The 25051-nt window shown below is 36.1% G+C and overlaps 1 protein-coding gene across 1 annotated transcript in view; it reads left to right on the top strand.

Annotated features, from left to right (window-relative positions):
- The window catches only part of LOC125668826 (synaptonemal complex protein 2-like), a 104524-nt gene that overhangs the window by 51654 nt on the left and 27819 nt on the right, over nucleotides 1-25051 (top strand). Inside the window, exons 16-23 of the mRNA XM_056164389.1 lie at nucleotides 2878-3045; nucleotides 3872-3943; nucleotides 6832-8942; nucleotides 9071-9147; nucleotides 9586-9694; nucleotides 9779-9825; nucleotides 10812-10869; nucleotides 24851-24905. Coding sequence (XP_056020364.1) covers nucleotides 2878-3045; nucleotides 3872-3943; nucleotides 6832-8942; nucleotides 9071-9147; nucleotides 9586-9694; nucleotides 9779-9825; nucleotides 10812-10869; nucleotides 24851-24905 — 2697 coding nt within the window. The remainder of the gene's footprint in view (nucleotides 1-2877; nucleotides 3046-3871; nucleotides 3944-6831; nucleotides 8943-9070; nucleotides 9148-9585; nucleotides 9695-9778; nucleotides 9826-10811; nucleotides 10870-24850; nucleotides 24906-25051) is intronic.

Raw genomic sequence — 25051 nt, forward strand, 5'->3', positions numbered from 1 at the left:
ACTGTTGCTGAACATTAGAATTTAGCTTAGATATTCAGAACAGCAATTTTTTTCTAGATTTCATAGCCCGTAGGAGTAGTGATACTTTTTCACTAGTATTCAGGTGACCGATAAGGCCTGTAGGCCTCTTGTTTTCTAAACTCCTTGAGATATTGAACTGATTTTTTGTATGCAGGTGAATATTGATGAGTTACAGATCGAATTTGAGTTTGTTTCCGTTCGTTGATCTGAATACCACATTCAATACTATACTTCGATAAATTTCTACATTTGACTTTACTGCATTTGTGTTCTGCTGACACATCTTTTTTCAATAATATTATGAATATTTTAATGTTGCATATAGATGAGAGTGACATTCGAAATTAATTGCCACCCGGAAAAGACCATTTTCATCAAAACCGTACCTGAGGTTTGGTAATGGTTTTAGATGGATGACAGTTTCCAGTGTTACCCTCAACTGCTTGCAGTATTTGCTTTATTAGTCCCCTACCGATGAAGTTGAAGGAGACTGAAGCAAAGTCGTAATCGAGATCAAAATATCCCTTCGTTCCCTGTAGTGACGTTGTGATAACTTCCGGTTTCACATTTGTCATTCCCTTAGGTTCTCGGAGGTCACGTGATACCTGGGTACTATATAATCGGGATGATAAGCATTCTGTGTCTGACGGCCGTGGTGAAAGGTAGCCAGAAAAGAATAAGGTTTTGTTAGTATAAACTGAATAAAGTCTTATGTGCCTGAAATAGGCTTTCGAGACTTTGAGTATATAAATATATACTGTTTAGCTGGCTTGTATTTTGAAATGAAGCTAGAGCACTTTAGTCCCCGACAGGCGCGTGTGCTTTAGTCCTTGAAAAGCGCATACGCTTAAGGCCCAGATAAGTGCTTACGCTACAGAGAAATGAAGTGATTATTATGTAAATACTTGTAATCTAAATCTGTGATTGAGAAATATGTTTTGCTGATCTATTCAGGTAGAATAGCCGAATCCCAAAACGAACCCAGAAACGTTACAAGACTTTAAGTATGCGCTCCGTCCGTCCGTCAGTCCAGTTTTCTGCACTTTTTTCTCTCTGTTCTAGCAGATATTTATTTTATATTTGGTATGTTGCTTTGTCATAACAAGTTATAGATCAAGTTCGAATTTCGTCTTGGTCAATTGATTTTTCACTTAGTTATGGCCCTTGGACTTAGAAAAAAAGCATGAATTATCAGTTTTCCAAACTTTTTTGGTTGTACTTGCAGATATTCATTTGATATTTGGTACATTGCTTTGCCATAACAAGTTACAGATCAAGTTCGAATTTCATCTTGGTCTGTTGATTTTTATACGTCCGTCACTAGACGGGACGTATTATGTTATGGCGCTGTCCGTGCGGCTGGCTGGCTGTCCATCCGTTCGTCCCGGGTAATTTTGTCCGTAACGGATGCATGTACAACTTTGAAATTTGGTCACAATATCTCCCTGAAGAATTGTAAGAGCGAGTTTGCATTTCAACTGGATTGGTCCATCCTTGACCTACTTCAGGGCTATAAGTAGGTCAAACAGTTTTCCAGACTTTTTTTCATTACAGATATTGCCATGAAATTTACACATAAGCTTCCTTTCAGAGGAATACAAGTTCAGGTAGCATTTCAGCCGGATTGGTCCATCCTTGACCCACTTTTGAGCTAAAAAAAGGTCAAACAGTTTTCTTGGCTTTTTTTCATTACGGATACAGATATTGCCCTGATATTTAGTCAAAGGTTTCCTCTCGAAGGAATACAAGTTTAATTTGCATTTCAGCTGGATTGGTCCATGCTTGACCTACTTTTTGAAAAAATAGGTCAAACAGTTTTCTGGGCTTTTTTTCATTACGGATACAGATATTGCCCTGATATTTAGTCAAAGGCTTCCTCTCAGAAGAATACAAGTTTAGTTTGCATTTCAGCTGGATCGTGCTAAAAGATTATGTAATGACACGCTAGTGTAAAGACATGTGTGCCCATCTAAAATTATTTTTATTCCCACCCCTTTAAATATTGGTCCAATCGCAGTGATTGTTCTTTCCTTGATGAGTTATCATTGACAGATTTGTTTTGAAATCAACTATCCGAGACCGCGAATGAACTTGAGAAGCTGAGTCGTTCACACTTACTGTAAATTCACAGTAAGAATTTCCACCTTGCAATTGTCTGGAATCTGGTTATTTGATTCATACATAATGTTTCCAAAATCCAAATAAGCACTTTCCTTGTTGGGTTTATTTGTGGCACTGTCAAGCTTCTTGATGCCATGTAAAATGTATTGTGAAAAGAAAACGTCTGACGGAATAATAATATAACGAGAAATATATATGAAGATATCAATTTGTGTAAAAATTTATGAAAGACATTTTCTTAAAAATATATATAGGCACGTGCTTACTCGAACCTAACGAAGCTACACCCTTGATAAGCACATATTTTCAGCACATATGATAAAGGTTACCTGTTCTTTTAAAGTAATGTTACACATTGCTAAATAATAGTATCCTGTGGCCATTTTCACAAAAAAATCTTATGACTAAGATAAAAAAAATTGTCTCTGCCTTATACTCAACTGAGTGCAACTGTGCCCTGAGTAAGAATAGAGTTTTATCACCAATGTATATATTTAGTTTTGCTCATTCAGAAATATATGAGTGCAGAATTATAAAAGAATTACAATGTTTTGATATATTCATTGTAATTGTAGGATTTTTTGTGAAAAGGGCCACAGGAGATTGTGATTTTTACTCACTGTTGAAACTTGTTTTTCATGCACTTCTTGGCAAATCAGACTTGAGTATTTTGTTTGAAAGTACTTGTATATCTTATCACATGATGTTACTCAATGTGAAACACCTGAATTTTAGCAACAACTCCAAAGGTAGCTGGTAAAAAGAAAAAGAAAGTGAAAACGCCTGTGGTAACTGTAACTCCACCAGTGAAAAGGTTCAGAAGCAATGTACAACTGAAACAGAAAACAGAAAGGAGAGAGAAGAAAAAAACCAGAGCAACTAGCACTAGTAATGATATGAAGAGTATGCCAAAATTTGTGTTTTTTAAAGATATGAATCGCTGATTTGTGGTAGGAATTTCGGTTTTTTAGCTCAAAGTGAGCTTTTCTGATCACCTGTTGTCTGTTGTCTTTTCATCTGTCTGTAAACTTTTTGCATTTTCGACTTCTTCTCCAGAACCACTGGGCCAATTATAACCAAACTTGGCCTAAAGCATCCTTGGGTGAAGGCCGGGCTTTCAAGTTTGTTCAAATGAAGAACCATGCCCCCTTCAAAAAGGAGATAATCACAAAAATGCAATTGTGCAATTATTTAAAAATCTTCTTCTCAAGAACCACTGGGCCAGAAGAGCTGAAAGCTTCCTGATATAGTGCAGATTCAAGTGCGTCCAAATCATGGCTACATGTATACATGACTGGAGATTGATGCATAAAATGTGATTATTAATTTTATCATTTTAAAGTGGTTGGTTGTTATAATGACTCGAGAAAATCCCACTGAGTAAATATCCATGTATGGTAGAGGTAATGAATGATGTTGTGAATTTTTTCATTTCATTGTCTTAAAAAACAAACATGCACTCTGTATAACCTTCTCACGAGCGTATTATGTATCATTTACGATACTCTTCTCTGTTATTGAATTGAAGTTTGACTCCGGGCAAAAATGGCCACATTGTTGCAGTGCACACCAGCTGTAGAATTTTTGGTTATTAAAATATGATGAAGACTGTAGAAAGTAATAGTAACACACATTCATTATTGAAATTTTTAAATATTTCCTTTGAATAATATGTATTTTGAATGAAAATTTTGAATGAAAAAATTCAGAGGCCACAACTCGTTAACAGGTCATCTTGTTCAGCAGAGAGAGTGTTCACCTACCCTATCGCACACTGGGAGAACCTGTCCACTGAACAGATGTGAGTGATTGCTTTTATCCAATATAACAGACATTTGACTTTTAGTATTATTATGAAAGTGAAGATTTGAGATTTTAAAGATTAATCATTTTACAAATATTTGCTGGAGTGTATGTTACAACAATCCGGGATGTTATCTTCCAATACAATAAACATTAAAGGAAGTTTTTTTTGGCTCACTTGAGTCACTTGGGCAACCTATTGCAATCTGTTTTTGTCTGTTGTCATGCATAAACTTGTCATATTTTCAACCTCTTCTCCAGAACCACTGGACCAATTTCAACCAAAATTGCCACAAAGTGTCTTGGGTGAAGGGGATTCAAGTTTGTTCAAATGAAGGGTCATGCCTCCTTCCAAGGGGAGATAATCTAGAAAAGGCAAAATTAGGGATGGGTCATTCAAAAATCTTCTTATCAAACCATGGGTATTGCATTTTACATGAAAGCTTTCTGATATAGTGTAGATTCAAGTTTGTTCAAATGGTACCCCCCCCCCCCCAGGGGTAGGGTGGGGCCACAATAGGAGATCAAAATTTTACCTGGGGATATATAGGGAAAATCTTCTAAAGAACAGCATGGCCATTAAATCATATTAATATGCAAGCATCCCCAGATAGTGCAGATTAAAGTTTGTTCAAATCATGACCTTCAGGCTAGGATGGGACCACAATAGGGAATAAAAGTTTTACATGAGGATATATAGGAAAATTCTTTAAATATCTTCTTCTCAAGAACAACAGGGCCATGATGAGTCCCATTGATATGCAAGCATCTCCAGGTAGTGCAGATTCAAGTTTGTTCAAATTTGAGGGTGGGCATCAAATGAAACTTGGATATATTGTTGGATACCAGCAAAGCAAGGCCCCTATTGATTTTGGAGAACAAAGGTCAAGGTCACAGTGACCGAATATAGATTGAAAACTTCAGACAAATATGGTTTCTATACAGTAATTCGAAAAGTTTAAAACTGAAATTAGTTTTTCACAATTATAAATATGCCACATCATTCCTGACTTTACAATGTATCCCATGCAACTCAGCTCATGCACCCCTGGGTGCATATATTGATTTTTATGAAATTCACCTTATTTTACTCAGTGAAGTGTAATAAAGTTTATAACTTGTTCATATATTGATTGACTGGCTGTTCCGACATAATGCTGATTCAAGTTTGTAAAAATCATAGTCCCAGGGCAAACTGGAATAAGAGGCCACCTGTCATAAGTGGCCACTTTCATAACTTCCCTAAGGTGGCCACTTAAAACAAGTTTGACTGTATATATGGAAAATCTTTTAAAATCTTCTTTTTAAGAAGTTGAAATTTACACAAAAGCTTTCTAACATACTGCATGGGGTAGGGTGGGGTCACAATAGGGGATCAAATTTTTACATTCAAGTAACTCCTCTTACATTTAATGCAGTAGCCAAATCATTTTTTGGGATATGATGATTGGTGGTGTCCTTTAGATGTGCAAAAAGTTTTCAGAATTTTCTTTTTCACCTTGAGGGGCAAATGGGGTAGAAAACGATGGACTAAAAACCTGGTAATTAGTGCTTAATTGTGTCATGTGTAACAAGAATATAAGGGATGGAATCTCAACCATTTTAAAGATATTTGAACAATCAGGAAATGATGGGGGTTGGGATGACCCTGGGGCACTTGTCCATCAGAATACTCAATGCATCTTGATATGTACTGCAGAACTATATATGGTTTAGGGGTCAGGGCCTGAATTGTTTTAAACGTATTTCAGTAATTATGAAATAGTAGTAGGTAGGTTTTTGGATGACCAAATGGCACTTTCCCAACAGAATACTCAGTGCATCTTGACATATACATCAATAATATGCATGGTATAGGGATGAGGACCTCATCTGTTTTGAAGGTATTTGAGAAATCATAGACTGATGAGTGACCCTGGGACACTTGCCAAAAAGAATAATCAATACATCATGTGCATTAAGATTATATATTTCTGGCAATGTATCAGTAATGTATTCTTCCAAGAGGCTCAAAGGTCATATTCTCAGCTGAGCATTTTATGCTAAATTTATTATGTATATTCAAGTAAATTATAAATTACTATTGTGGCTTCTTTGCTAGTTACACAAGTATGACGAAGAGTGTATTAAAGGTTAACACTTCCATGTGGGTATTACTGTCTTATGACAGCGTCTAGGTGGGGTTATTATTTTTTTTTATTTATTTAGAAAAAAAACAATGTTTTTTGACCCCTGTAAAATTGAAAATTAGGAAACCTTATTGCATATCTACAGGAAACCACCTATCATATTCCAAAAGACTAATTGGTTACTGCTTACACTAAAAAATAAGTTTGAGGAAGAAGAAAGTGTGACAGACGGATGGACCATGCTCACAACAATATACCCAAACTTTCTTTAGAAAGTGTGGGTATAATTACAGATCTACTGATTGACACATTTCATACCATATGGGATTGGAAGGTGAACTACCAAAGGCACAAGTTCACATGCTCGCAAGCACTTTTGTGTTATTCACTGTTCAGAAGTGAGTGCTCAGGAACAATCCCAAGCACTCACTCTGCTGAACAAGCAGAATGCAAATGAAAAATCAGGTGCCCTAAAGTCATGTTGGGATAAAAATGATGAAGTGATGAGCACAAATGTCAAACCCTATTGTGTTTTGACAGTTTCATTCTTTCATTATAACTTTAAACTTGAGCATAACTTAAGAATTATACAAGATGGAGGCTTCATGCATAGTAAACTGAAATGCCACAATCAAAGCTATTTGGTTGTTAAAGGTCAAGGCAACCCATCAAGTTCTAAGTCCTGTTTTCCACATTTTGAATGTTGCTAAGCTTAGTGGCATAGTGTTTACAAAAACATTGTGTTCTATTTTAAAAGTTTTAGATGATGCTGATACTGAGGTTGGAAAAGTGAGAGTAATGAAGGAAGTTTCAGCAGCAAAAGTGTTACATGAAGAGAATTATCAAACAGCTGGATCAAACAATGACAAGGATTGTTTTGACAGTGACTTTGATGCAGCAACTGGGGACATGATGATATTAAACAGTTCACAAGATGTAATTGTAAAATCAAACAATTTAAAAGCATGTCTTGTTGAGAAAAAGATGTCTGAAATGAAGATAAAAGGAGTTGGTCATCAAAATTCTGTGAAAAAATATGTTTGTGAAGAAGATGGAAATAGCAAGGAATCAGTTGAAAGAAAATCTGTGTTTGCTCTAGATCACAGTATTGACAGAAATGCAACAGAATCTTCAGCAACAAATGTTCTGAAAAATCCCAAACCAAGGAAGTTGTCTCCAAATGATGCAAAGCCCCACAAAAGTGAATCAATAGAGACAGTAGAGAGTACTTTACCATCTAATGACAAAGGACAATATACACTGAATGCCGGGGAAAATGCATTACATAATGTTGAAATGAAAATGGAGCAGGCAGAACAAACAGTGGGAAAAGAAATAAACTCTGATACTAATAATGATGTGTGTCTTTTGACAAGTGCATGTATCAATGTCGTATCTCGTGATGATGGTGCTTTGGGTGTAAGAAGTGAACAGGAAGCTGAAAGTGATATTGATGTTAAAAACAAGAGAACCAGAAAATATGTCAAGAAAGGTAAGCCATCAAATGAAGTTGTTACTCATAGAAAGAATGTTGAAAAAAAGCAAGGGAAAAACAGAAAACCAGCAAAGGCATGTTGTAAGCAACAAGAGTTTTCACCTGTTGTGGTTATGAAAAGACTGGATGTGGCAGACTATTACAATTTTGAGAGTGATGTTGATAAAAGGACAGAGAAAACAGCTGTTGATGTCAACTCGGATCAAAATTTGAAAAGCTGTGGTAGACCAAAGGGGTCAAAGAGGTATGCCAAGTCACAGTCTACTGTAGAGGAAAAGACCCTGAAAAACACTTGCACAGGAAGTCTGTTTTCTCTATCTGATAAAACAAAGCACTATTCAAATCTTAAAAACCAAAACAGAGATGCCGTTATTGAATGGGAAAACAGTGTTGAAGATAGTGATTCTTATATTGACATGAAAACCTCTAAGCCTCTTTCACTTGCAAATGCAGAAGAAACGGGTATTGATAAAGAAAATGAAGTAGATTTTGTTCAGGAGAGCCAGAATATTGCCACAAAAGCTCGTAAGTTTGCATGTGACAAGAGCCTAGATACAGACCTCAGCTTTAAGGAAAGTCCTTGGTACAAATGTGAGCCACAAAATTCTAAATATAACACCAAGTGGTTCAAAACATATAGCAAAGTAAGAGGTAAACACAGACAGATAACGGGAGGTAGCCAGGGTATAGGGAGCAGTGGGGATAGTCCAACTGTGCAGAAATTTTCTCAGCAGATGACAAAGACGCTATCTGTGCAGATGACTTATTCTTCACAGTGTATATCCTCTCCTAGAGGAGATGCTGATAATGATCCATATATCTTTGATGACAATTTTTCTGAATATAGCAACAATTTAATGTTGTCCTCTCAACAAAAGATTATCAAACAAAAATCAGTGAAAAGGAAAAGGGGGAAAAGTAACAAGAAGTCAACTGGTCTTGTGGATACAAATAAAAAAAGCAATGCAAACAAGGGTAAAGGTTCAAAAGAAGTATTTGGAAAGAAAAAGGAATCTAAAAAGGTGTCAAACAAGAGAGGAGACTCCTACAAATGTGATTCTATCGATGAAAGCAGTTTCAACAATTATAACTTCAAAAACCAAGAAAAATCTGTACCTAATTTACATCGGATAGAAAAAGTGTCCCAAGTAAGCAGAAGAAATCCAAAGTCTAAACATCCTGAAACCATTGATAGGCAAACATATAGACACAGAGGTTCTGATGATGACAGTGATTATGCTATCACCTGTAATGCAAGTCCTGTGGAAGGATGTGATAATGGCTCCATGACCAGTCCTGTAGAATCTCAGTTAAACAGTTTGGAGTCATGGAAACCAACATATACTTATCCTTTGATGAATGAGACCAAAGAAGTGAGTTACTGGCATTCTTGAAATAATGATATTATATACATGTATTATTAATGTTGAAAGAGTATCTATTTAATGATGATAATCTTACCGATGAATATATTTCTGAAGTTTGATCTTTTACTTTTAAGAGCTATGATAATAATCTTGCAACAGACAGACCTAGTCCTTTTACAAGTCCAACTCCAAGGAAGAAACAGAAATTGGGGTACAGGTCTTAGTTTATTCCCAATTCCCATCCCTGAATAATGCATGTAATCCATATCAGCACTCATATCTGTTTAGTAATGTTTACATTTCCAATGTTTTTGTCTTTGATATCTCTACAAATTGTAATGACAGCCATTTCCTTATGAATGTGTTGCAGTTGTACATGGATACTGATAAATATAGTATGTCTAATTTAATGGCTGGGAATTCTGAAGAAATCAAAGTAGAATGTGAATATAAGAAATAAACTTCATTTTTGAAAATACATGAGGGCTACATAAACTGTGATGATTCACACTGGCACACGTTTCATGATTGAGTGCCAATGTGCTTCATCACTATGCTAAAGTGAAGCATCACAGTTCATACTCTCGTGTATTTCATTTTGTAAATATCAGTCAATTTTTCATTATTTACAATACATGTATCATTTTAGCGAAAACTCAAGTATGAAACAGCTTGTGGATCCAAGTCTTGTCAACACTTCAAGTATCCACCCTAAAACTTCAGAATCTATTTTATTGAAATTCAGGAAAGATTGTCAGGTATTTCAGTTGAAAAAAAATTAGGGTTGATAACACTTTAATACATGCATCAGTAAACTGAGATTACTTTTCTTTCTGTTCTAGAAACTGGTTGAAGAATCTTTTTGCTCAGAAGAGAATGAAGTTTTAAGGTAAAATTGTGTATCATTTAAAAGTAACATGCAGTGTAGCAAACCAGGAAAATTACAAAATAGTTGGGAAGTTGTGTATTGATGAAAGTATATTAATGGGGTGGGATGGGTTATACTTGATGTACCTCAGTTAAGTAAAAAGATTTAACATGATACAAAGTTGTCAACATTTGTTTTTTTTCAGATTGAGACATAAGATTGAAAGATTTACTGATTATGCAAATACAGTTATGGTTTAAATACTATGTTTGAATGAACTTGAAGAATTTAAAAAACATATCACCAACACATCATGAGAATGCAGTATGAAATTTATTTGGTTGACCGATTTCGACCTTAGGGTGGTCGTCATCAGAACAATTATTCATGAAGTAAGAAATGCAGCTGACGTTGCTATAAACAATAAAAAATGCAGAGATGTGTACATTATGCAGAGTTGCTTAACAACACAAATACATATGATATTATTTGTTAGTTTACATTGTTTTGCAAGTTTTTATATAAAAGATATAGTGCGTTTATGATGGAGATACATGTTACTTCCTTCTCTTGGTCAAGTAATAGCAGGGACCTACATGCCTTCACATCTCGCCTGAATGAATCCCATTGTGCAATCAATCTTCACTCATTTTAAAAGTTTGACAGAAGAAATCAATTTTATTGATACTACAATACGTCACAACCTAACACATCACAGATAAAAAATGTCACAATCTGCTTCAAACAACAAAACAGAACTTTATCATTTCACAGACTATTCTATTAATGGAATATATTATGTGAATTTCTTGTTTGCATTCTCATGATGTGTTGGTGATCTGTAATATTTCTTCTAGTTTATACTTTTGGATCCTGTTGAATACCACATGATATACACTTGTGAGAATCTTCCATAATTTTAACCTCAAGGTGTTGGTCTCCAGTTTTTGACTTTGTTTATATTTGAGTGAGGTAATATTTGAATGTTAATGACAATTTCATAACAGATTGCAGAACCCTTTAATTCCTGTCAGTCCATACAACAAACAGAAAGAACAGTATGAGGTACTAGAAAAAGTGTTTTCATTTGTTTGGTTATTTGAAGAATTTGCAATTAACATGAAAGAAAATGGTTAAAAACACAGTGAAACGTTTTGAATACCAGCCAGATGTTGGACTGAAAATATGGCCGGTTTAGGGGGGGTGGGGGGTGGCTGGTTTACTGAAAATTAACCACTACTGATGTGTTATGTCCCTTTTCCAAAACTTATACTGTTCACTATTATTGATATTGATTTTCTTTTAATGATTATTGACTTTCAACAAAATTCTGATAGATGCAATTAACAAAACAACAACCAACACCCCCCCCCCCCCCCCCCCCCCCCCCCCAACCACCACCAAAAAAACCAACACATATTTTACAGATTTTAATTTCTCCAGCATTATATATATTATATCAAATTATTTCACAAGGATTATGTATGATAAGGACTATTTGCCCACCAAAATTGACGCTTGTGTTCTCATTTCAAAATTAAGGTGGATTGTGTAAGAAGTCTGATGCAACAAGGTTGTTTTTAACTTTTTGCTGCCATTTTGACATTAGAAATTACTATTTTTCATATAGATTTTCTTACAGAAACCTTTTGAACAGTCTTTTACAAACTTCATATTTGTACCATAGATTTATTTTCCAGTACACATATTTGATAGAAAATGTTAGTATTTACACCATAGACTTATGTTTCCAGTACATAAATTTGACAGAGATTTTTTGTTTGTCCAAAGCTATGCTCTATGTTTTCTGAAAAAGAAACTGTGTCACTTTTGATAGAATAAAATAAGATTTAGTCTTAATGCTTTAAAATTTTGAGTTTTATGATGGCTTGAAAGGCTGTCATAATACTTAATCCTTTATGTATGTTTACATACAAGTCATCTGCCCATTACTTGGAAGTGTTCACAAGCTTGAAAATTAAATTAAATAGTGCAGGTTGGGTACTGTTCACTTTTGATGTCTGGTTAAAACTCTGGAGCAGTAATGGTCTACATTTTTGCAATTACTCCCCTTACACCGGAAGTAGGGGGCATGCTTACCATTGCGGTCCATAAGACTCGCATAAATAGTGTCAACAAACAGTGCATAGTACAGTTTATGTCACCAAATTCCTTATCATGCTGAGTTTTAACAGGTTGTGTTATATCTATGATAAAAACTATATTTAGTTTCTTTTATTTTATGGAAAAAGCTTTTTAAAAGTGTGTTGAGTGAAATTGTAGGGTTGGGAGGGTGTGTGTGTTACAGCCATATTTGATGTTTTATTTCTGTCCATTAGTTATGATACAGTTAATACAAATAATTTCAGAACTCTGTCGCAACAAGAGTTACCAAAAAATATAAGTATGATGAAAGCATGTGATATAATCAGGCGCAGAGCATCATTTTTCAAAACAAGAGGCCCATGGGCCAAATTGCTTGCCTGAACAGCAGTTCCTAGCAATAAACATGCTTGAGCAAAACTATCATTATACAAGCAGCTTGGAAAGGGAAAAGACCTTTTAAACGTAAAAAATCATTGATTATCAAACTTACTTATCCTTGACTACAAATTCATTGAATTAATACCATATAGCCTTTCGTATTTAGGAGGCTTTGTCCCATTTAGTTTGGTTCCCCTCACATGTAAAACTTTAATCCCCTATTGTGGCCCCACCCTAACCTCAGGGTTCATGATTTTTACAAACTTGAATCTTCACTATGTCAGGAAGCTTTCATGTAAATTTCAGTTTTACTGGCCCAGTGGTTCTTGAGAAGATTTTTAAATGAACCCATCCTATTTTTGCATTTTTGTGATTATCTCCCCTTTGAAGGGAACATGGCCCTTCATTTGAACAAACTTGCATCCCCTTTACCCAAGGATGCTCTGTGCCAAGTTTGGTTGAAATTGGCACAGTGGTTCTGGAGAAGAAAATGAAAATGTGAAAAGTTTATGAGAACAGAAAGTTTTGATCAGCAACAGCCTATATGAGGTTAGATGGAATCGACCGAGGTGATCCGAGTGGATGGCATCCATGAGAAAATTTGATGCATTGTAATCTATGACGTATACTTAGTACAGTGGGCTGTGACGTCATAGGTAACAAAGCATCAAATTCTTTCATTGATGCCATTGTTACATCCGAGTGTAATAGGATGGCATGCTCCAGAATCACTCAGCCAACCTCGGAATATTTGTACCTCATACATTTTTATATGCCTGTCTTTAGACGGGACGTATTATGGTACAGCGATGTCTGTCCGTTCGTCTGTCCGTTTGAGGTTTTCTCTTTATAATTTCATTTCCCTTTACACATGTCATGCTGAAACTTGCTGGGTAGCTTCTTTGTGGGTCACTCTGGATCATACTGCAATTTTGATCCATTTCGACCTTTTTTCCAGGAGATTTACCCCTTTATTTGGAAATAATTATTATATGGAGGGTACATAATTTGTCCACCCTACTCCTCCCACAGTTTTCAAGTGAGAGCCTTCTTATTTTGTGGAGTGTTTGTATGGGTATTGAAGATGTGCAAGTGGGATGGATTTTGATTTTCTGCAATTTTTGAGAAAATTACAGGTTGTTGAACTTAGTCTATTTAGAAATTAATATTCTATGAAGGGTACATAATTTGTCTGCCCAACTCCTCCCACAGTTTTCAAGTGAGGACCTTCTTATTTTGTGGAGTGTTTGTATAGGTACTGAAGATGTGCATCTGGTGAAGGATTTTGATTTTCTTCCATTTTTGAAAAAATTGCAGGTTGTTGATATGAAAGTTCGTCACAGCCTCATGATGGCTGATACTACCTGAAGCAAAGTTATGCAAATTATAGCACAAGAAAAACACCCTATGTAAGCATTTCACGGGCGTATTATGTACCGTTTGCGGTACTCTTGTTGATGTAGGTTACGGAATCAGCCGTTTTCAGAATAATATATTCAAGAATAGATTGAATAAAAAATCAAATCTAAGACACGCATAGACCTCTAATAACTCAAATTTATTTTCTTTTTGCAAAAATTGGACCAAAATTCGTTAATTTTCAGAAAAAAATGGGTACTGATACGTTCTCTAGAGCTATATAGTTGGAATGTCTGTTACTTTTTTCGCTAAATTTTAAACTATCTTTAATACAAGTGTATCAAATATAATGCATAAAACTTATTGCTAATAATATTGACTTGTTTGTGCGGTTTTAAAAAAAAAGCTGTTTTCTTACATCAATTCTAACGTATATGTATGTATATGATGCATGTTGAAATTAAATATTACTAGATTAGTAATTATATATAGATATTGATTCCATAGGTTCTTAATATGTTTTAAATTAAAAATAAAATAACAGCCAATCATTCTTTATGTCTTCATGCTAGATGTGGTTTCTTCAATAAAACGTCGAGCACCTGTGATCGATTTGAAAGTTCGACCGTTGTTGTGGCAGATTTTTTTTCTATATCGCATATATATGTCGTAGGTGCACATTTACAAGTACACATATAAGTATAACAAAGGCAATTAGGCAGGATGTATATATACATGTATAGATATAAATATTCAGAGACTGTAGTATCGGGGATTGGTTGCCCCTCCAGTTGGGGGGGGGGGCTGATGTCGACCATTTCCTTACTATGGAAACAACTTGACCAGCCTAATGGCACCCCAACTTTTATCAATCTTATAAAATATAGATTGCTACTAAAAGTTTATATTAGTATTGACGCATACCCCCTCCACGATTAGGAAAATGGGGTAACCCTACGGTGATGTGGTAGACATTTAGTTCTCTCTCTCTCTCTCTCTCTCTCTCTCTCTCTCTCTCTCTCTCTCTTTTCTATTTACTTCTCATTCAATACTACTATCAAGAATATTAGGAGGGGGGTTGTCACCCAATATATCCTTATTCCCATATCAGATCATGATGATCATAAGGAGGAGGGAGCGAGCACATATCCAGTTCAATTAATGATTTTCAAGTTTACATTTTTCTCATTCAAAACTACTATCAAAAAGACTAGGGCATCACCCAATATATCTGTGTTAGCTTATGAAAATAACAGATAATGATCATTGACAAAATAAAATGGGGACCCCCCCCCCCCCCCCCCCCTTACGATTCTACGTGCCTGGGAAAAGCAGTTAAATATACCACATTGTCTATACACATACTCAAACAACTTCCCAGAGTCCATTTGAAGAATAACTGATACTTGTTCTGGATATATACATACACATTTGATGTTTTACATCAGTAAAACTAAGCAATGCTAGATTTAGACTGAATGTCGGTGTATGCAATGACATGCCCACGGACTGATATAATTTATCAAAGATGAACACTAAATGGAGAGAGAGAGAGATTCAGAACTACTCTTTGTTGACGATTTAGGGGCATGTAAAGATATAAACACAGACGCATTTTTGGTAGGTTTTAGATATACATTTATTTGAAATATAAAATGTACCACCTGAAGATACACGTATATTACTTGACGTGTTTTACTGTACCCAAGATAATGATATCCCATTCATGCAACATTTGTATCTTTTAGCATCACGCTCTATTCAATATATTTTGTAAATACCCACAGCAGGCAGACATATTTTATTCGTATGTACCGTACTTTTAACATGTATAAATACATACACATGTAAGCAGACCTGTTATATAATCCTTGGTGTACATAGCATAACAAGTAAATTTATCCGATTAAATCGCCGTTTTTAATTAAAGTGTTTATATTTATGACCAAAAAAATAAATAGATAAATTAAAAAAAAAATGAAAATTCAAGAGCCATTTAATTTTCCATAATTCATTTGAATAGGAGGACATTGAACAGCGGCTTCGAAAATATGATTGCGTTCTACTCAACAATTTTCGGCAAATACACACATTATTTTCCTTACTTTAATTAGCACAAGATTCCTCTGCAAAATGTCTATGAACACGATAAAGTTACATGTAAATGCATAATGTATTTTCCACAGCATACCAGTTTTTAATAGTCTTTGATCTCAATGAGTATTTTTTTTTTATGTGTTAAAATTCTAACTTTTAAAAATATATTCTAGAAGAATCAGGGGATTGTAAATCCTATAACGTCAATGACGTTCCAATAAAGCGACCGTCGGAAGACAGCGTCAGGGTTAACAATGCAATATTGTAACATTATTTTCTCAATATCAGCAACAAATAAATGGTACATGTTATATATGAATGAAACGAGAAAATTATCACCTTTCTACCTGCAAAATATGGTCGGCTTTTGAAGCGCGGCCAATTTTGGCCAATAACATCCCTTGTCCTTTGGAATGAAGTATCTTTAGGACAAAGGGGACATAAATTGTAAATTTCAGGTCTCCAACACCCCTGGGTCCTTAGGGGCGGGGCAAAAACTGCCCAAAATTGACCAATTTTCAAAAATCTTCTCAAGAACCGCACATGTGTAAGAAAAACTAAATACATGGTGATGGAGAGCAGGAAGGCCTCTACCAAAATTGTAAATTTCATGATCCGCGGGGTAGCGGTTCTGACCCCAGGGTGGGGTCAAACTTGGTATATAGTGTTTATGTGTAAAACACTTAAATAGCATCTTCTTTAGTGCTGTTGATACTATATTGAAACTAAGTAGATATTTAGAAAGAGCAGGTAGTCCTTTACCAAAATTGTAAATTTGATGATCCCAAGGGTAGGGGTTTTGGTATCAGGGTGGGGCCAAAATGGTCAGTTATTAAATGTGTGAACAATAGACATTTTTAACTTCTTCTTGATAACTATCATTCCAATTCTTTTCATATTTGGTATGAAGCATCTTTGGAATAAGGGGAACATGAATTGTAAATTTCAGGATTCCTGCACCCCTGGGGTTTTAGGGATGGGGCAAAAACTGCCCAAAATTGACCAATTTTCAAAAATCTTCTCAAGAACCGCACGTGTAAGAAAAACTAAATGCATGGTAATGGAGAGCAGGAAGGCCTCTACCAAAATTGTAAATTTCATGATCCCCGGGGTAGGGGTTCTGACCTCAGGGCGGGGCCAAACTTGGTATATAGTGTTAAATGGATAGAGCAGGTAGTCTTACCAAAATTGTAAATTTGATTTTCTCCAGAGTAAGGGTTCTGACTCCAGGATGGGGCCAAATGTAGTATATAGTATGTATGTGTAAGTTTGCTGATACTGTATAAAATCTAAATGCATACTTGGGAATAGCAGAAAAGAATGTACAAAAAATGGTGAATTTCATAACCTAGGGTTATGACTTAAGGAGTAGTCAGATGTTTTGATGTTTAAATGTAAATACACCTAATATTTAAAGCCTTTCATCAGTGTATGCACTTTTGAGGGCAGTGAAGTTTTAAGAACACGTCTTGTTTATACTGTTGCTGAACATTAGAATTTAGCTTAGATATTCAGAACAGGAAATTTTTTCTAGATTTCATAGCCCATGGAAGTAGTGATACTTTTTCACTAGTATTCAGGTGACCGATAAGGCCTGTGGGCCTCTTGTTAGTGATAAATAAGAATAACCAACTTTGCATGTAGTAATAAAACGGGACAACCCCTCCCCCCTTCTGTTGACAGTTGTTACATGTCTGATAATCATTTTTATATACATTTGAGTACTTGTATAAATACAGGTCAATCTGTGTAATGTACATGTAAGTTGATTTACACAAAATTTTATTTTTATAAGATTTAATCATGCTGTGGAAAATAACCCCTTTCAACAGAAAGATTTACACTAGATTTGACATAATTTACATGTTCTGTTCATTAGTACCTGATGTACAATAACGTTTAGCAACAATTATTTTTGTCCATAGAGTGAAATAAAAAGTTAATAAAGGTTTGCAATTTCAGGCATATCTAATTGTGTTTCGGTCATCGGAAATATTGATAAAAATAAATAGTGAAAAATTCCTGATTTGTGAAGACATCCTAATCTAAATAAGTCGAGGACCAATACTAATACTGATTTACTTGTATGTACTTTGTTACATCATAACCGTACATTGCTTGTGAAAAAAAAATCACACAAGGGACACACAGATGTAATCAATGACTAAAATTATTGTACAGTCATACTAATTTTTCAGTCATAACACTTACTTCTTTGAAAAATTCCTTAACTGGCAATTAATTACAATCAGGAATAGTAAATTTTCTATTTATTCCTTACATTCTAAGACCACAATGTGCTGAGTGCCCCCTGTATTCAGGAGGAAATTACCCGCACTGCATTGAGAACAATGTACCCATTACATGTAATTGATAATGTGCCTACTGCAAGATAAGACTTAAATCTACAGCAGCTGCTATTGTACTTCTGGTTGCATTAAGCAATAATAAGAAAAATTTCGGCAATTTATTTCCATGTTTTAACATAAACACTATAATGGAAATGCATGCAGTGATAGACACTTTACTTTTGCTTCTCAATCGTCTTACAGTTGGTTTAATTCTCTTCAATGTATTTTTAGAAATTCAGAACAAATCAAGTGATATAAGAAAGTTTACATATCATGATGCTTAAAGTTTTTTTTTTACCTCATCTGATCTGAAAGCTCAAGTGAGCTTTTCTGATCACCGGCCTTCTGTCTGTCTGTCTGTAAACTTTTCATATTTTCATCTTTTCCAGAACCACTGGGCCAATTTCAATCAAACTTGGCACAAGTCATCTTTGGGTGAAGGGGATTCAAGTTTGTTCAATTGAAGGACCATGTCCCCCTTCAAATGGGAGATAATCAAGAAAAGGCAAAATTAGGGTTGGGTCATTTAAAAATCTTCTCAAGAACCATTAGGCCAGAAAAGTTGATATTTACAAGAAAGCTTCCTGATATAGTGTAGATTCATGTTGGTTCAAATTGTGGCCATTTGGGGTAAGGTGGGGCCACAATAGGGAATCAAAGTTTTACATGCGAATATATAGGGAAAATCTTATTCTCAAGAACCACTGGGCCAGAAAAGTAGAAGTATAAGTGAAAGCTTTCTTTCATAGAGTGGATTCAAGTTTGTTGAAATTGTAGTTCCCAGGGGTAGGGTGGGGCCACAATAGGATATCTTAAGTTTTATATGGGAATATACAGGAAATCAATTAAAATAAATTATTTTCAAAAGTAGCAGGGCCACACTAAATCAAATCCAACTGCAAATGTTCCCAAATTGTGTGGATTTAAGTTTTTATTTCAATTTTGTTATGCCCTATGATTATAGTCAAGGGCATATTTTGTCATTTATGTCTGTCTGAAACTTTAACCTTGCTCATAACTTTTAAATGGTAAGTAATAGGGCTTATATATTTCATATGCACGTTCCTTGTGACATGACCTTTGCTTTGATACCAATGTTTTTTTTAATCTTGTGACCTTGGCCTATTTTAAGGAAAACTTAACCTATTCAATATCTCTTAAACTATTTATGGTAGGACTTTCATAATTTGCATTAAGATTCCTTATGGTAGGGCCTTACATTTCATATATGAGCTTGTGATCTTGACCTTGGAGTTTGATCCAAACTTCCACTTTACTCTAACTTTTAAATAGTGAGTGATAGGGCTCTCATATATCATGTATGCATTCCTTATATATCCACTCTGACAAAACTTTATTTTGTATCAAATTTTCTAACCTTGTGACCTTGACCGTAGAGTTGACCTTCTTTCAAGAGAATGTAACCTGTTGAATATATCCTCAACTATTTAAGATAGGACAGCCCTATGGTGTGTATATATTCTTTATGACAAGACCTTTCATATTATACCATGGTGACTGACCTTGTGACCTTGAAGTTTGACCTACTTTTTAAAACCTGACCTTTTTTAAAATCTAAACTTTGTAGGTAGAACTTTTATATTTTGTACATAGATTTCTTATTACAATTCCTTTCATTTCATACCATAATCTTTGACCTTGGAGTTTGGCCTACTATTAAGAAAATGTAAACTATTGAATATCTTTTGAACTATTGAAGAAGGGACTTACATATAATTGTGTACAGATTCTTTATATGGTGTTTGACCTTATGACCTTGGAGTATGACATACTTTTAGAAAATCTGATTTGTTCAATATCTCCTGAATTATTTAAAGTAAAACTTTTATATTTTGCATATAGATTTCTTATAGCAAGACCTTTTATTTGATACCATGATCAATGTGACCTTGACCTTCTCACAGAACAGCAAGGTTATGTTAGCTATGTTGGTGTAAGGCATCACCATGTTGTGTGAATTCATGTTCAATTATGCCAGGACCCTTTAGATTTTCATGGGAATAAAGATTGAAATTTTTTTTTAAATTACAACAGCTGAACAACAGCAGCCAGGGTGACTCAAGTGAACTATGTGGTCAATGGGCGTTGTTGTTGTTGTTGGTTCCTTTTTATTTCCGTGCAGTATCACGGGTAGTGTCCACACTAGTGGGCCCCCTTCCAGGTATCTGGCTGGCTGCACGCATGGCAGATCTCACCTCAGATCTCCATTCTTTCCGGTCTTGAGGGTCGGCAGTTGAGAGCTTCCATTCTCTACGATCTTTCTCCGTCAACTCTCTCCAAGATAGCATTGACCGACCAACTCTACGTCTCCCAGGAACTTGTATATTTAAAGCGCACTTGACTGCACTGCTGGATCTGACAACGTGGCCATACCAGCGGAGTCTCCTTTCCCTTAAGATGAGGTCAAGGTCGTCGATGCCAAGCCGCCCCAGCAATTCAGTTGAACTTACGGTGGCCATATCTTCAGGCTTGATGTTACAGATCTGTCTTATCATGGCCCTGTCATTGCGTAGTAGGTGATGAAGATTTGGCTTGGTCAGTGCCCAGGTCTCACTGGCATGGAGCATAACGCTTCGTACACAGGTGTTATACACTCGACCACGGGTCTTATACGACAGGTGGCGTGATGTCAGGACTGGTAGCAGCTCCCTGAACTTTTTCCAGGCAGTCTTCACACGCGTAGTGGCTGCAAGGTCACAGCCACCAGCTGCGGAAAGCATGTCTCTGAGGTAGCAGAAGGAGCCTACAACCTCCAACTTGTCCATACCAACTTGGATGTCACTCTGCGGCCTGCCGTCAAGAGGGCGAGCAGTTCCTCTGCATCTTGAGCATCTGAAGTCAGGGTCCACAGACAGGCGCACGAGCCCACTGCATTTCTTGTGCACCCAGTGCTTGCAGCCATTGCAGAAAATACTATTGCTGCCTACACCTGTACGACAGACAGCACATGGGAAGCTGCCCGAGTCCTGAAGTAGGTCAAGACCCGTACCGCAGATCATGATCTTGGTTTTGCCTGCATTCACTCTCAGTCCTTTCCTTTCCATAGCTTCTTTCCAAGTCGGAAGCCTCTTGACACATTTATCCAAGTCAGTAATGATAACCAGGTCATCTGCATACAGATCCTCCCATGAAACACCGGTGCGAAATTCGTGTGAAAGAGCCTCAAGTACGATGATGAAAAGCAGAGGGCTGAGTACTGACCCATGATGGACTCCGACCCTCACAGCAAACTCCTCACTGTAGCCATCACCAACGCGGACACAGCTACGGGAATTTGCATACATCCCCTGCACCAGACGCACAATCCACTCTTCCACACCAAGTTTTCGCAGTGCCCACCAGATCACTTTCTGAGGGACACGGTCAAATGCCTTTTCAAGGTCCACGAACGCCATATAGAACCATTTGTTTACTGCAAGATATTTTTCCTGCAGCTGCCGAACAACAAATATTGCGTCAGTTGTACCTCTGCCAGGGACGAAGTCAAACTGGGAGTCATCGATTGTCACCAACTGCCTAATAAGGCTGTCCACAATCCTCTCCAGGACTTTCATGAACTTGTTCTGTCAGTTTGAGTCCCTGGTAGTTGCCCCTGTCCACAGCATCACCCTTGCCCTTGTAGAGGCAGACAATGAAACTCTGCTCCCAGTCAGTGGGGACCTTGCCATCATGGATAATTGAGGATGCGAGGTCACGGATCATGGATACACCTTTGTCACCTGCGGCTCTGATCATCTCCACTACTATTCCCGATGGTCCTGCCACTTTACCCAACTTCATCTTGGAGATGGCCTTTTTCACCATATCAATTGAGATTGGGACAGGTGGCCCTTCCACTGGTGATTCATCGGTTAGGTGTTCAGGGTCCCATTCAAATTCCACATTTAGGAGCCTTTCATAGTGCTCTAGCCAGGCTTTCTCCTTTGCTTCTTGGTTCAGTGACATCTCACATCATTTATGCCTAGTTTCACAGTGTGTTGTGTCATATCTTTTTAAAACAATAAAACTACATGTAAATGTAGTTGGGAATATTCATGTAAGGCCATCATTAAAAATATTTTTGTTTGATGTACTCCGACCCACATTTTTCAAGGTAGGTCAGTAGGTAGGGTTTTTTTTTTGGAATGTCATGAAAGTTTCAATATTTTCTTTTAAAATAAGGAGAATTTTCTATTTTTCAAGGGAACCGAGAGGGAAAAAAAAAAAAAAGATGAAATTTTGAATTGGTGAAAAAAAAAAACGATCAGGTAGGAGCAAATTTGACAGGTCGGTTGGAGTACATCAAACAAATCAATTTTTTAGTTTTGGCCTAAGAAAAGAATTCCAACACTGTCGCAAATGACTTCACTAAAAGTGTCCAAGGTCGTATTTCCTCAAAATACAACTAACAAAATTTAAGACTCTTATTTCTTTATCTAATATAGTGACACAATTTTAATAGTTATAATGCTCATATAATGTTCTGGTTGGTGGTTCTCTCAGGTCCTCACTAGCATATAGGTTTGTCCAGCTACTTTCGGTCCAGCATTTGGTAGTTGTCCGTACACACGTATACACCATACGTTGGTTTCAGGGTTTGAAACACTGTGTGATACTGTCTGTTTTGGTTACTAAATCTACTGAGTGATAAGGTGGTCTGGGACCTGGAATAAACCATTCCTTATAAAATACACAATATTATTGGAAGACAATATACACTTACATTGTATAAATACAGTTTATACACACAAGATACTGTATATATGCGGCCTGAATATATGCTTTACTAATTGTACAAAGTACACAATTACTTTTCTAAGAAAATACATTACACATGAATCCTAAATGAACACTGTACGAAAACCAGTTAGAACGTTTAACTTGCTTGATAAACTTTACAGGTATATATGAATAGTGAATACATTTCTTTGCAATGAGAAATCCCACAATTCGATGTTTTAGGACACGATAATAAATTAATATTCATATATGTAGTCACAGTTGCATCATGCCTCTTGAGAATAAGAAATGAGAACTTGAGTTTGTCCTTCGCCTATGACAGTCCTGTCCACTCTAATATATGAACTGGTGGGGGTTTTCAAGGTCCAGTGATCTGAGGCATTTAAAACAGTAGAGGCTCACCACGGGTGAACACAATTAACTTATTTTATTGTAATGTTTGATTTTGATATGACAAACAAATAAATCTTGTCAGTCTATGATTTCATTTACCTTTCATTCAGGTGATGAATAGAAAGATTGAATAAAAGTGCTTACAGATCATGTGTCAGTAATTAATCCAGCCATGGCTTTTTATAAAATCACTAAGTCTAGCTTGTTTTGTGAGGGAATATTTCCTATGTTTGTTAAAGTAAAAAAAAAAAAAAAAAAATTAAAATTCAGGGGTGGCTAGTATTATGAGAATTTCTGTATAAGGAATACTTAAAGACCGAGAAAATAAGCACCACCTTCAACATTACCTGGTCTGTGAACCCTTGTCAATCAGGAGAAATTAAGCTTCACATTGGATGCTAGAAATTGATGGACATTTGGTTACTAGTCTTTGTGTATACCTTATCTATCTTAACTGGTGATCGAGGCATCCGTGCAATCGTTTGATGCTTACCGCATAAATCCAGCTTGATAGGGTTTTCATGTAGAGAGAGTCACACAATAATAGTAGTCTATTTTGCAATATGATTTACACGGACATCGATTTTATGTTAAACAGATTAATTATGAGTAAATACATTGTATGTTAATGAAATCTTGTTTACACTCAGTTGAAAATTTATAAGTGTAATTTTCCCCTCGAAACATGGCAACAAAAGTTCAACTTATCGGAAGAGAAATTAGCCGCTATAAGGGCTCTTTTTTGTGTATAATGGTTGGAATTGGGGTCCAGAGGAAGAACAGATTTTCTTGTCTAGACCAGTTTTTGAAGGAACTGTTGGAAAATACGAATGTTCTGTTTGTGTAGGCCATGCGTTATGGCCATATCGAGTCGCATAGACAACTTAGGTAGCCAGAGAATTCTGGTGTGCGTTCAGAAAAACTAATTCAAACAGAATAAAACTTTCTAAGCTGTTTTGGAATATATAGTCATCATGGGGCATGGGACGATGATCGGTACATCAGCTGTACATAGCCAGAAAATATACCACAGTACGCAGAAACTCCCTTCGGAAACTATGTTTGGCAGTCAAATATCATCAGATACTGGGTGTCCGACGAACGAAGGCAGTCAAATGGATACAAAAAAACTTTGAATAAAGAGCCTATAAAGTTTTCAATGGCTAATGTTCTCATTTATACAAAATAAATTTGTTGAGCTTTAATTTTTACGTTTGATTCATTATCAACGTTTCGATTAATCTGCACCAAAAAAATCACTACCTTGAATTTTTCAATCATACAAAAATGTACAGGTAAAGCAGGTAACACAGATAATATCCCGTGTATTTGGGACGGTATATAGGCCTACCAGCTAGCAGGGTTCCCTCGGGCTTGGGGCTACACACCTGCCTTAAATTAGCTCCGCCCCTCACTTAACTTACCTGAGGAAAACCGACCGGTTGAAAACCTTGGCCTTTAAGACTTTTTACCAAAAGTGGCCAGTTTTAAGGGGAAAGTGTTTAGGGAGACTGGTATTAAGGAGTTTCACTCTGAAATTGTTCTTGGATTTGAATAAAGATGTAGGCTAGTTTGTTTTTTGTTTTTTCGTTTGTTTGTTTGGTTTTTTGTTTTTTTTGCAGATGGAGGATCACATTGTTTCCTCGCCAAGATCAGAGATTTCACAAGAAAGTCCAGGTAAATGAAAGTCCTTATAGGTTAATAACAGATTTCAGAATATGGTCATTAGTGCAATTTTTCTATATATGGACAAGGCATCAATTTCTACTAAACCCTGTCATAAATTGCATTCCAAATTTGTATGAAGTTGTTTTAGAGGTGGT

This window comes from Ostrea edulis, chromosome 4, assembly GCF_947568905.1.
Source record: "Ostrea edulis chromosome 4, xbOstEdul1.1, whole genome shotgun sequence".
Lineage (NCBI taxonomy): Eukaryota > Metazoa > Mollusca > Bivalvia > Ostreida > Ostreidae > Ostrea > Ostrea edulis.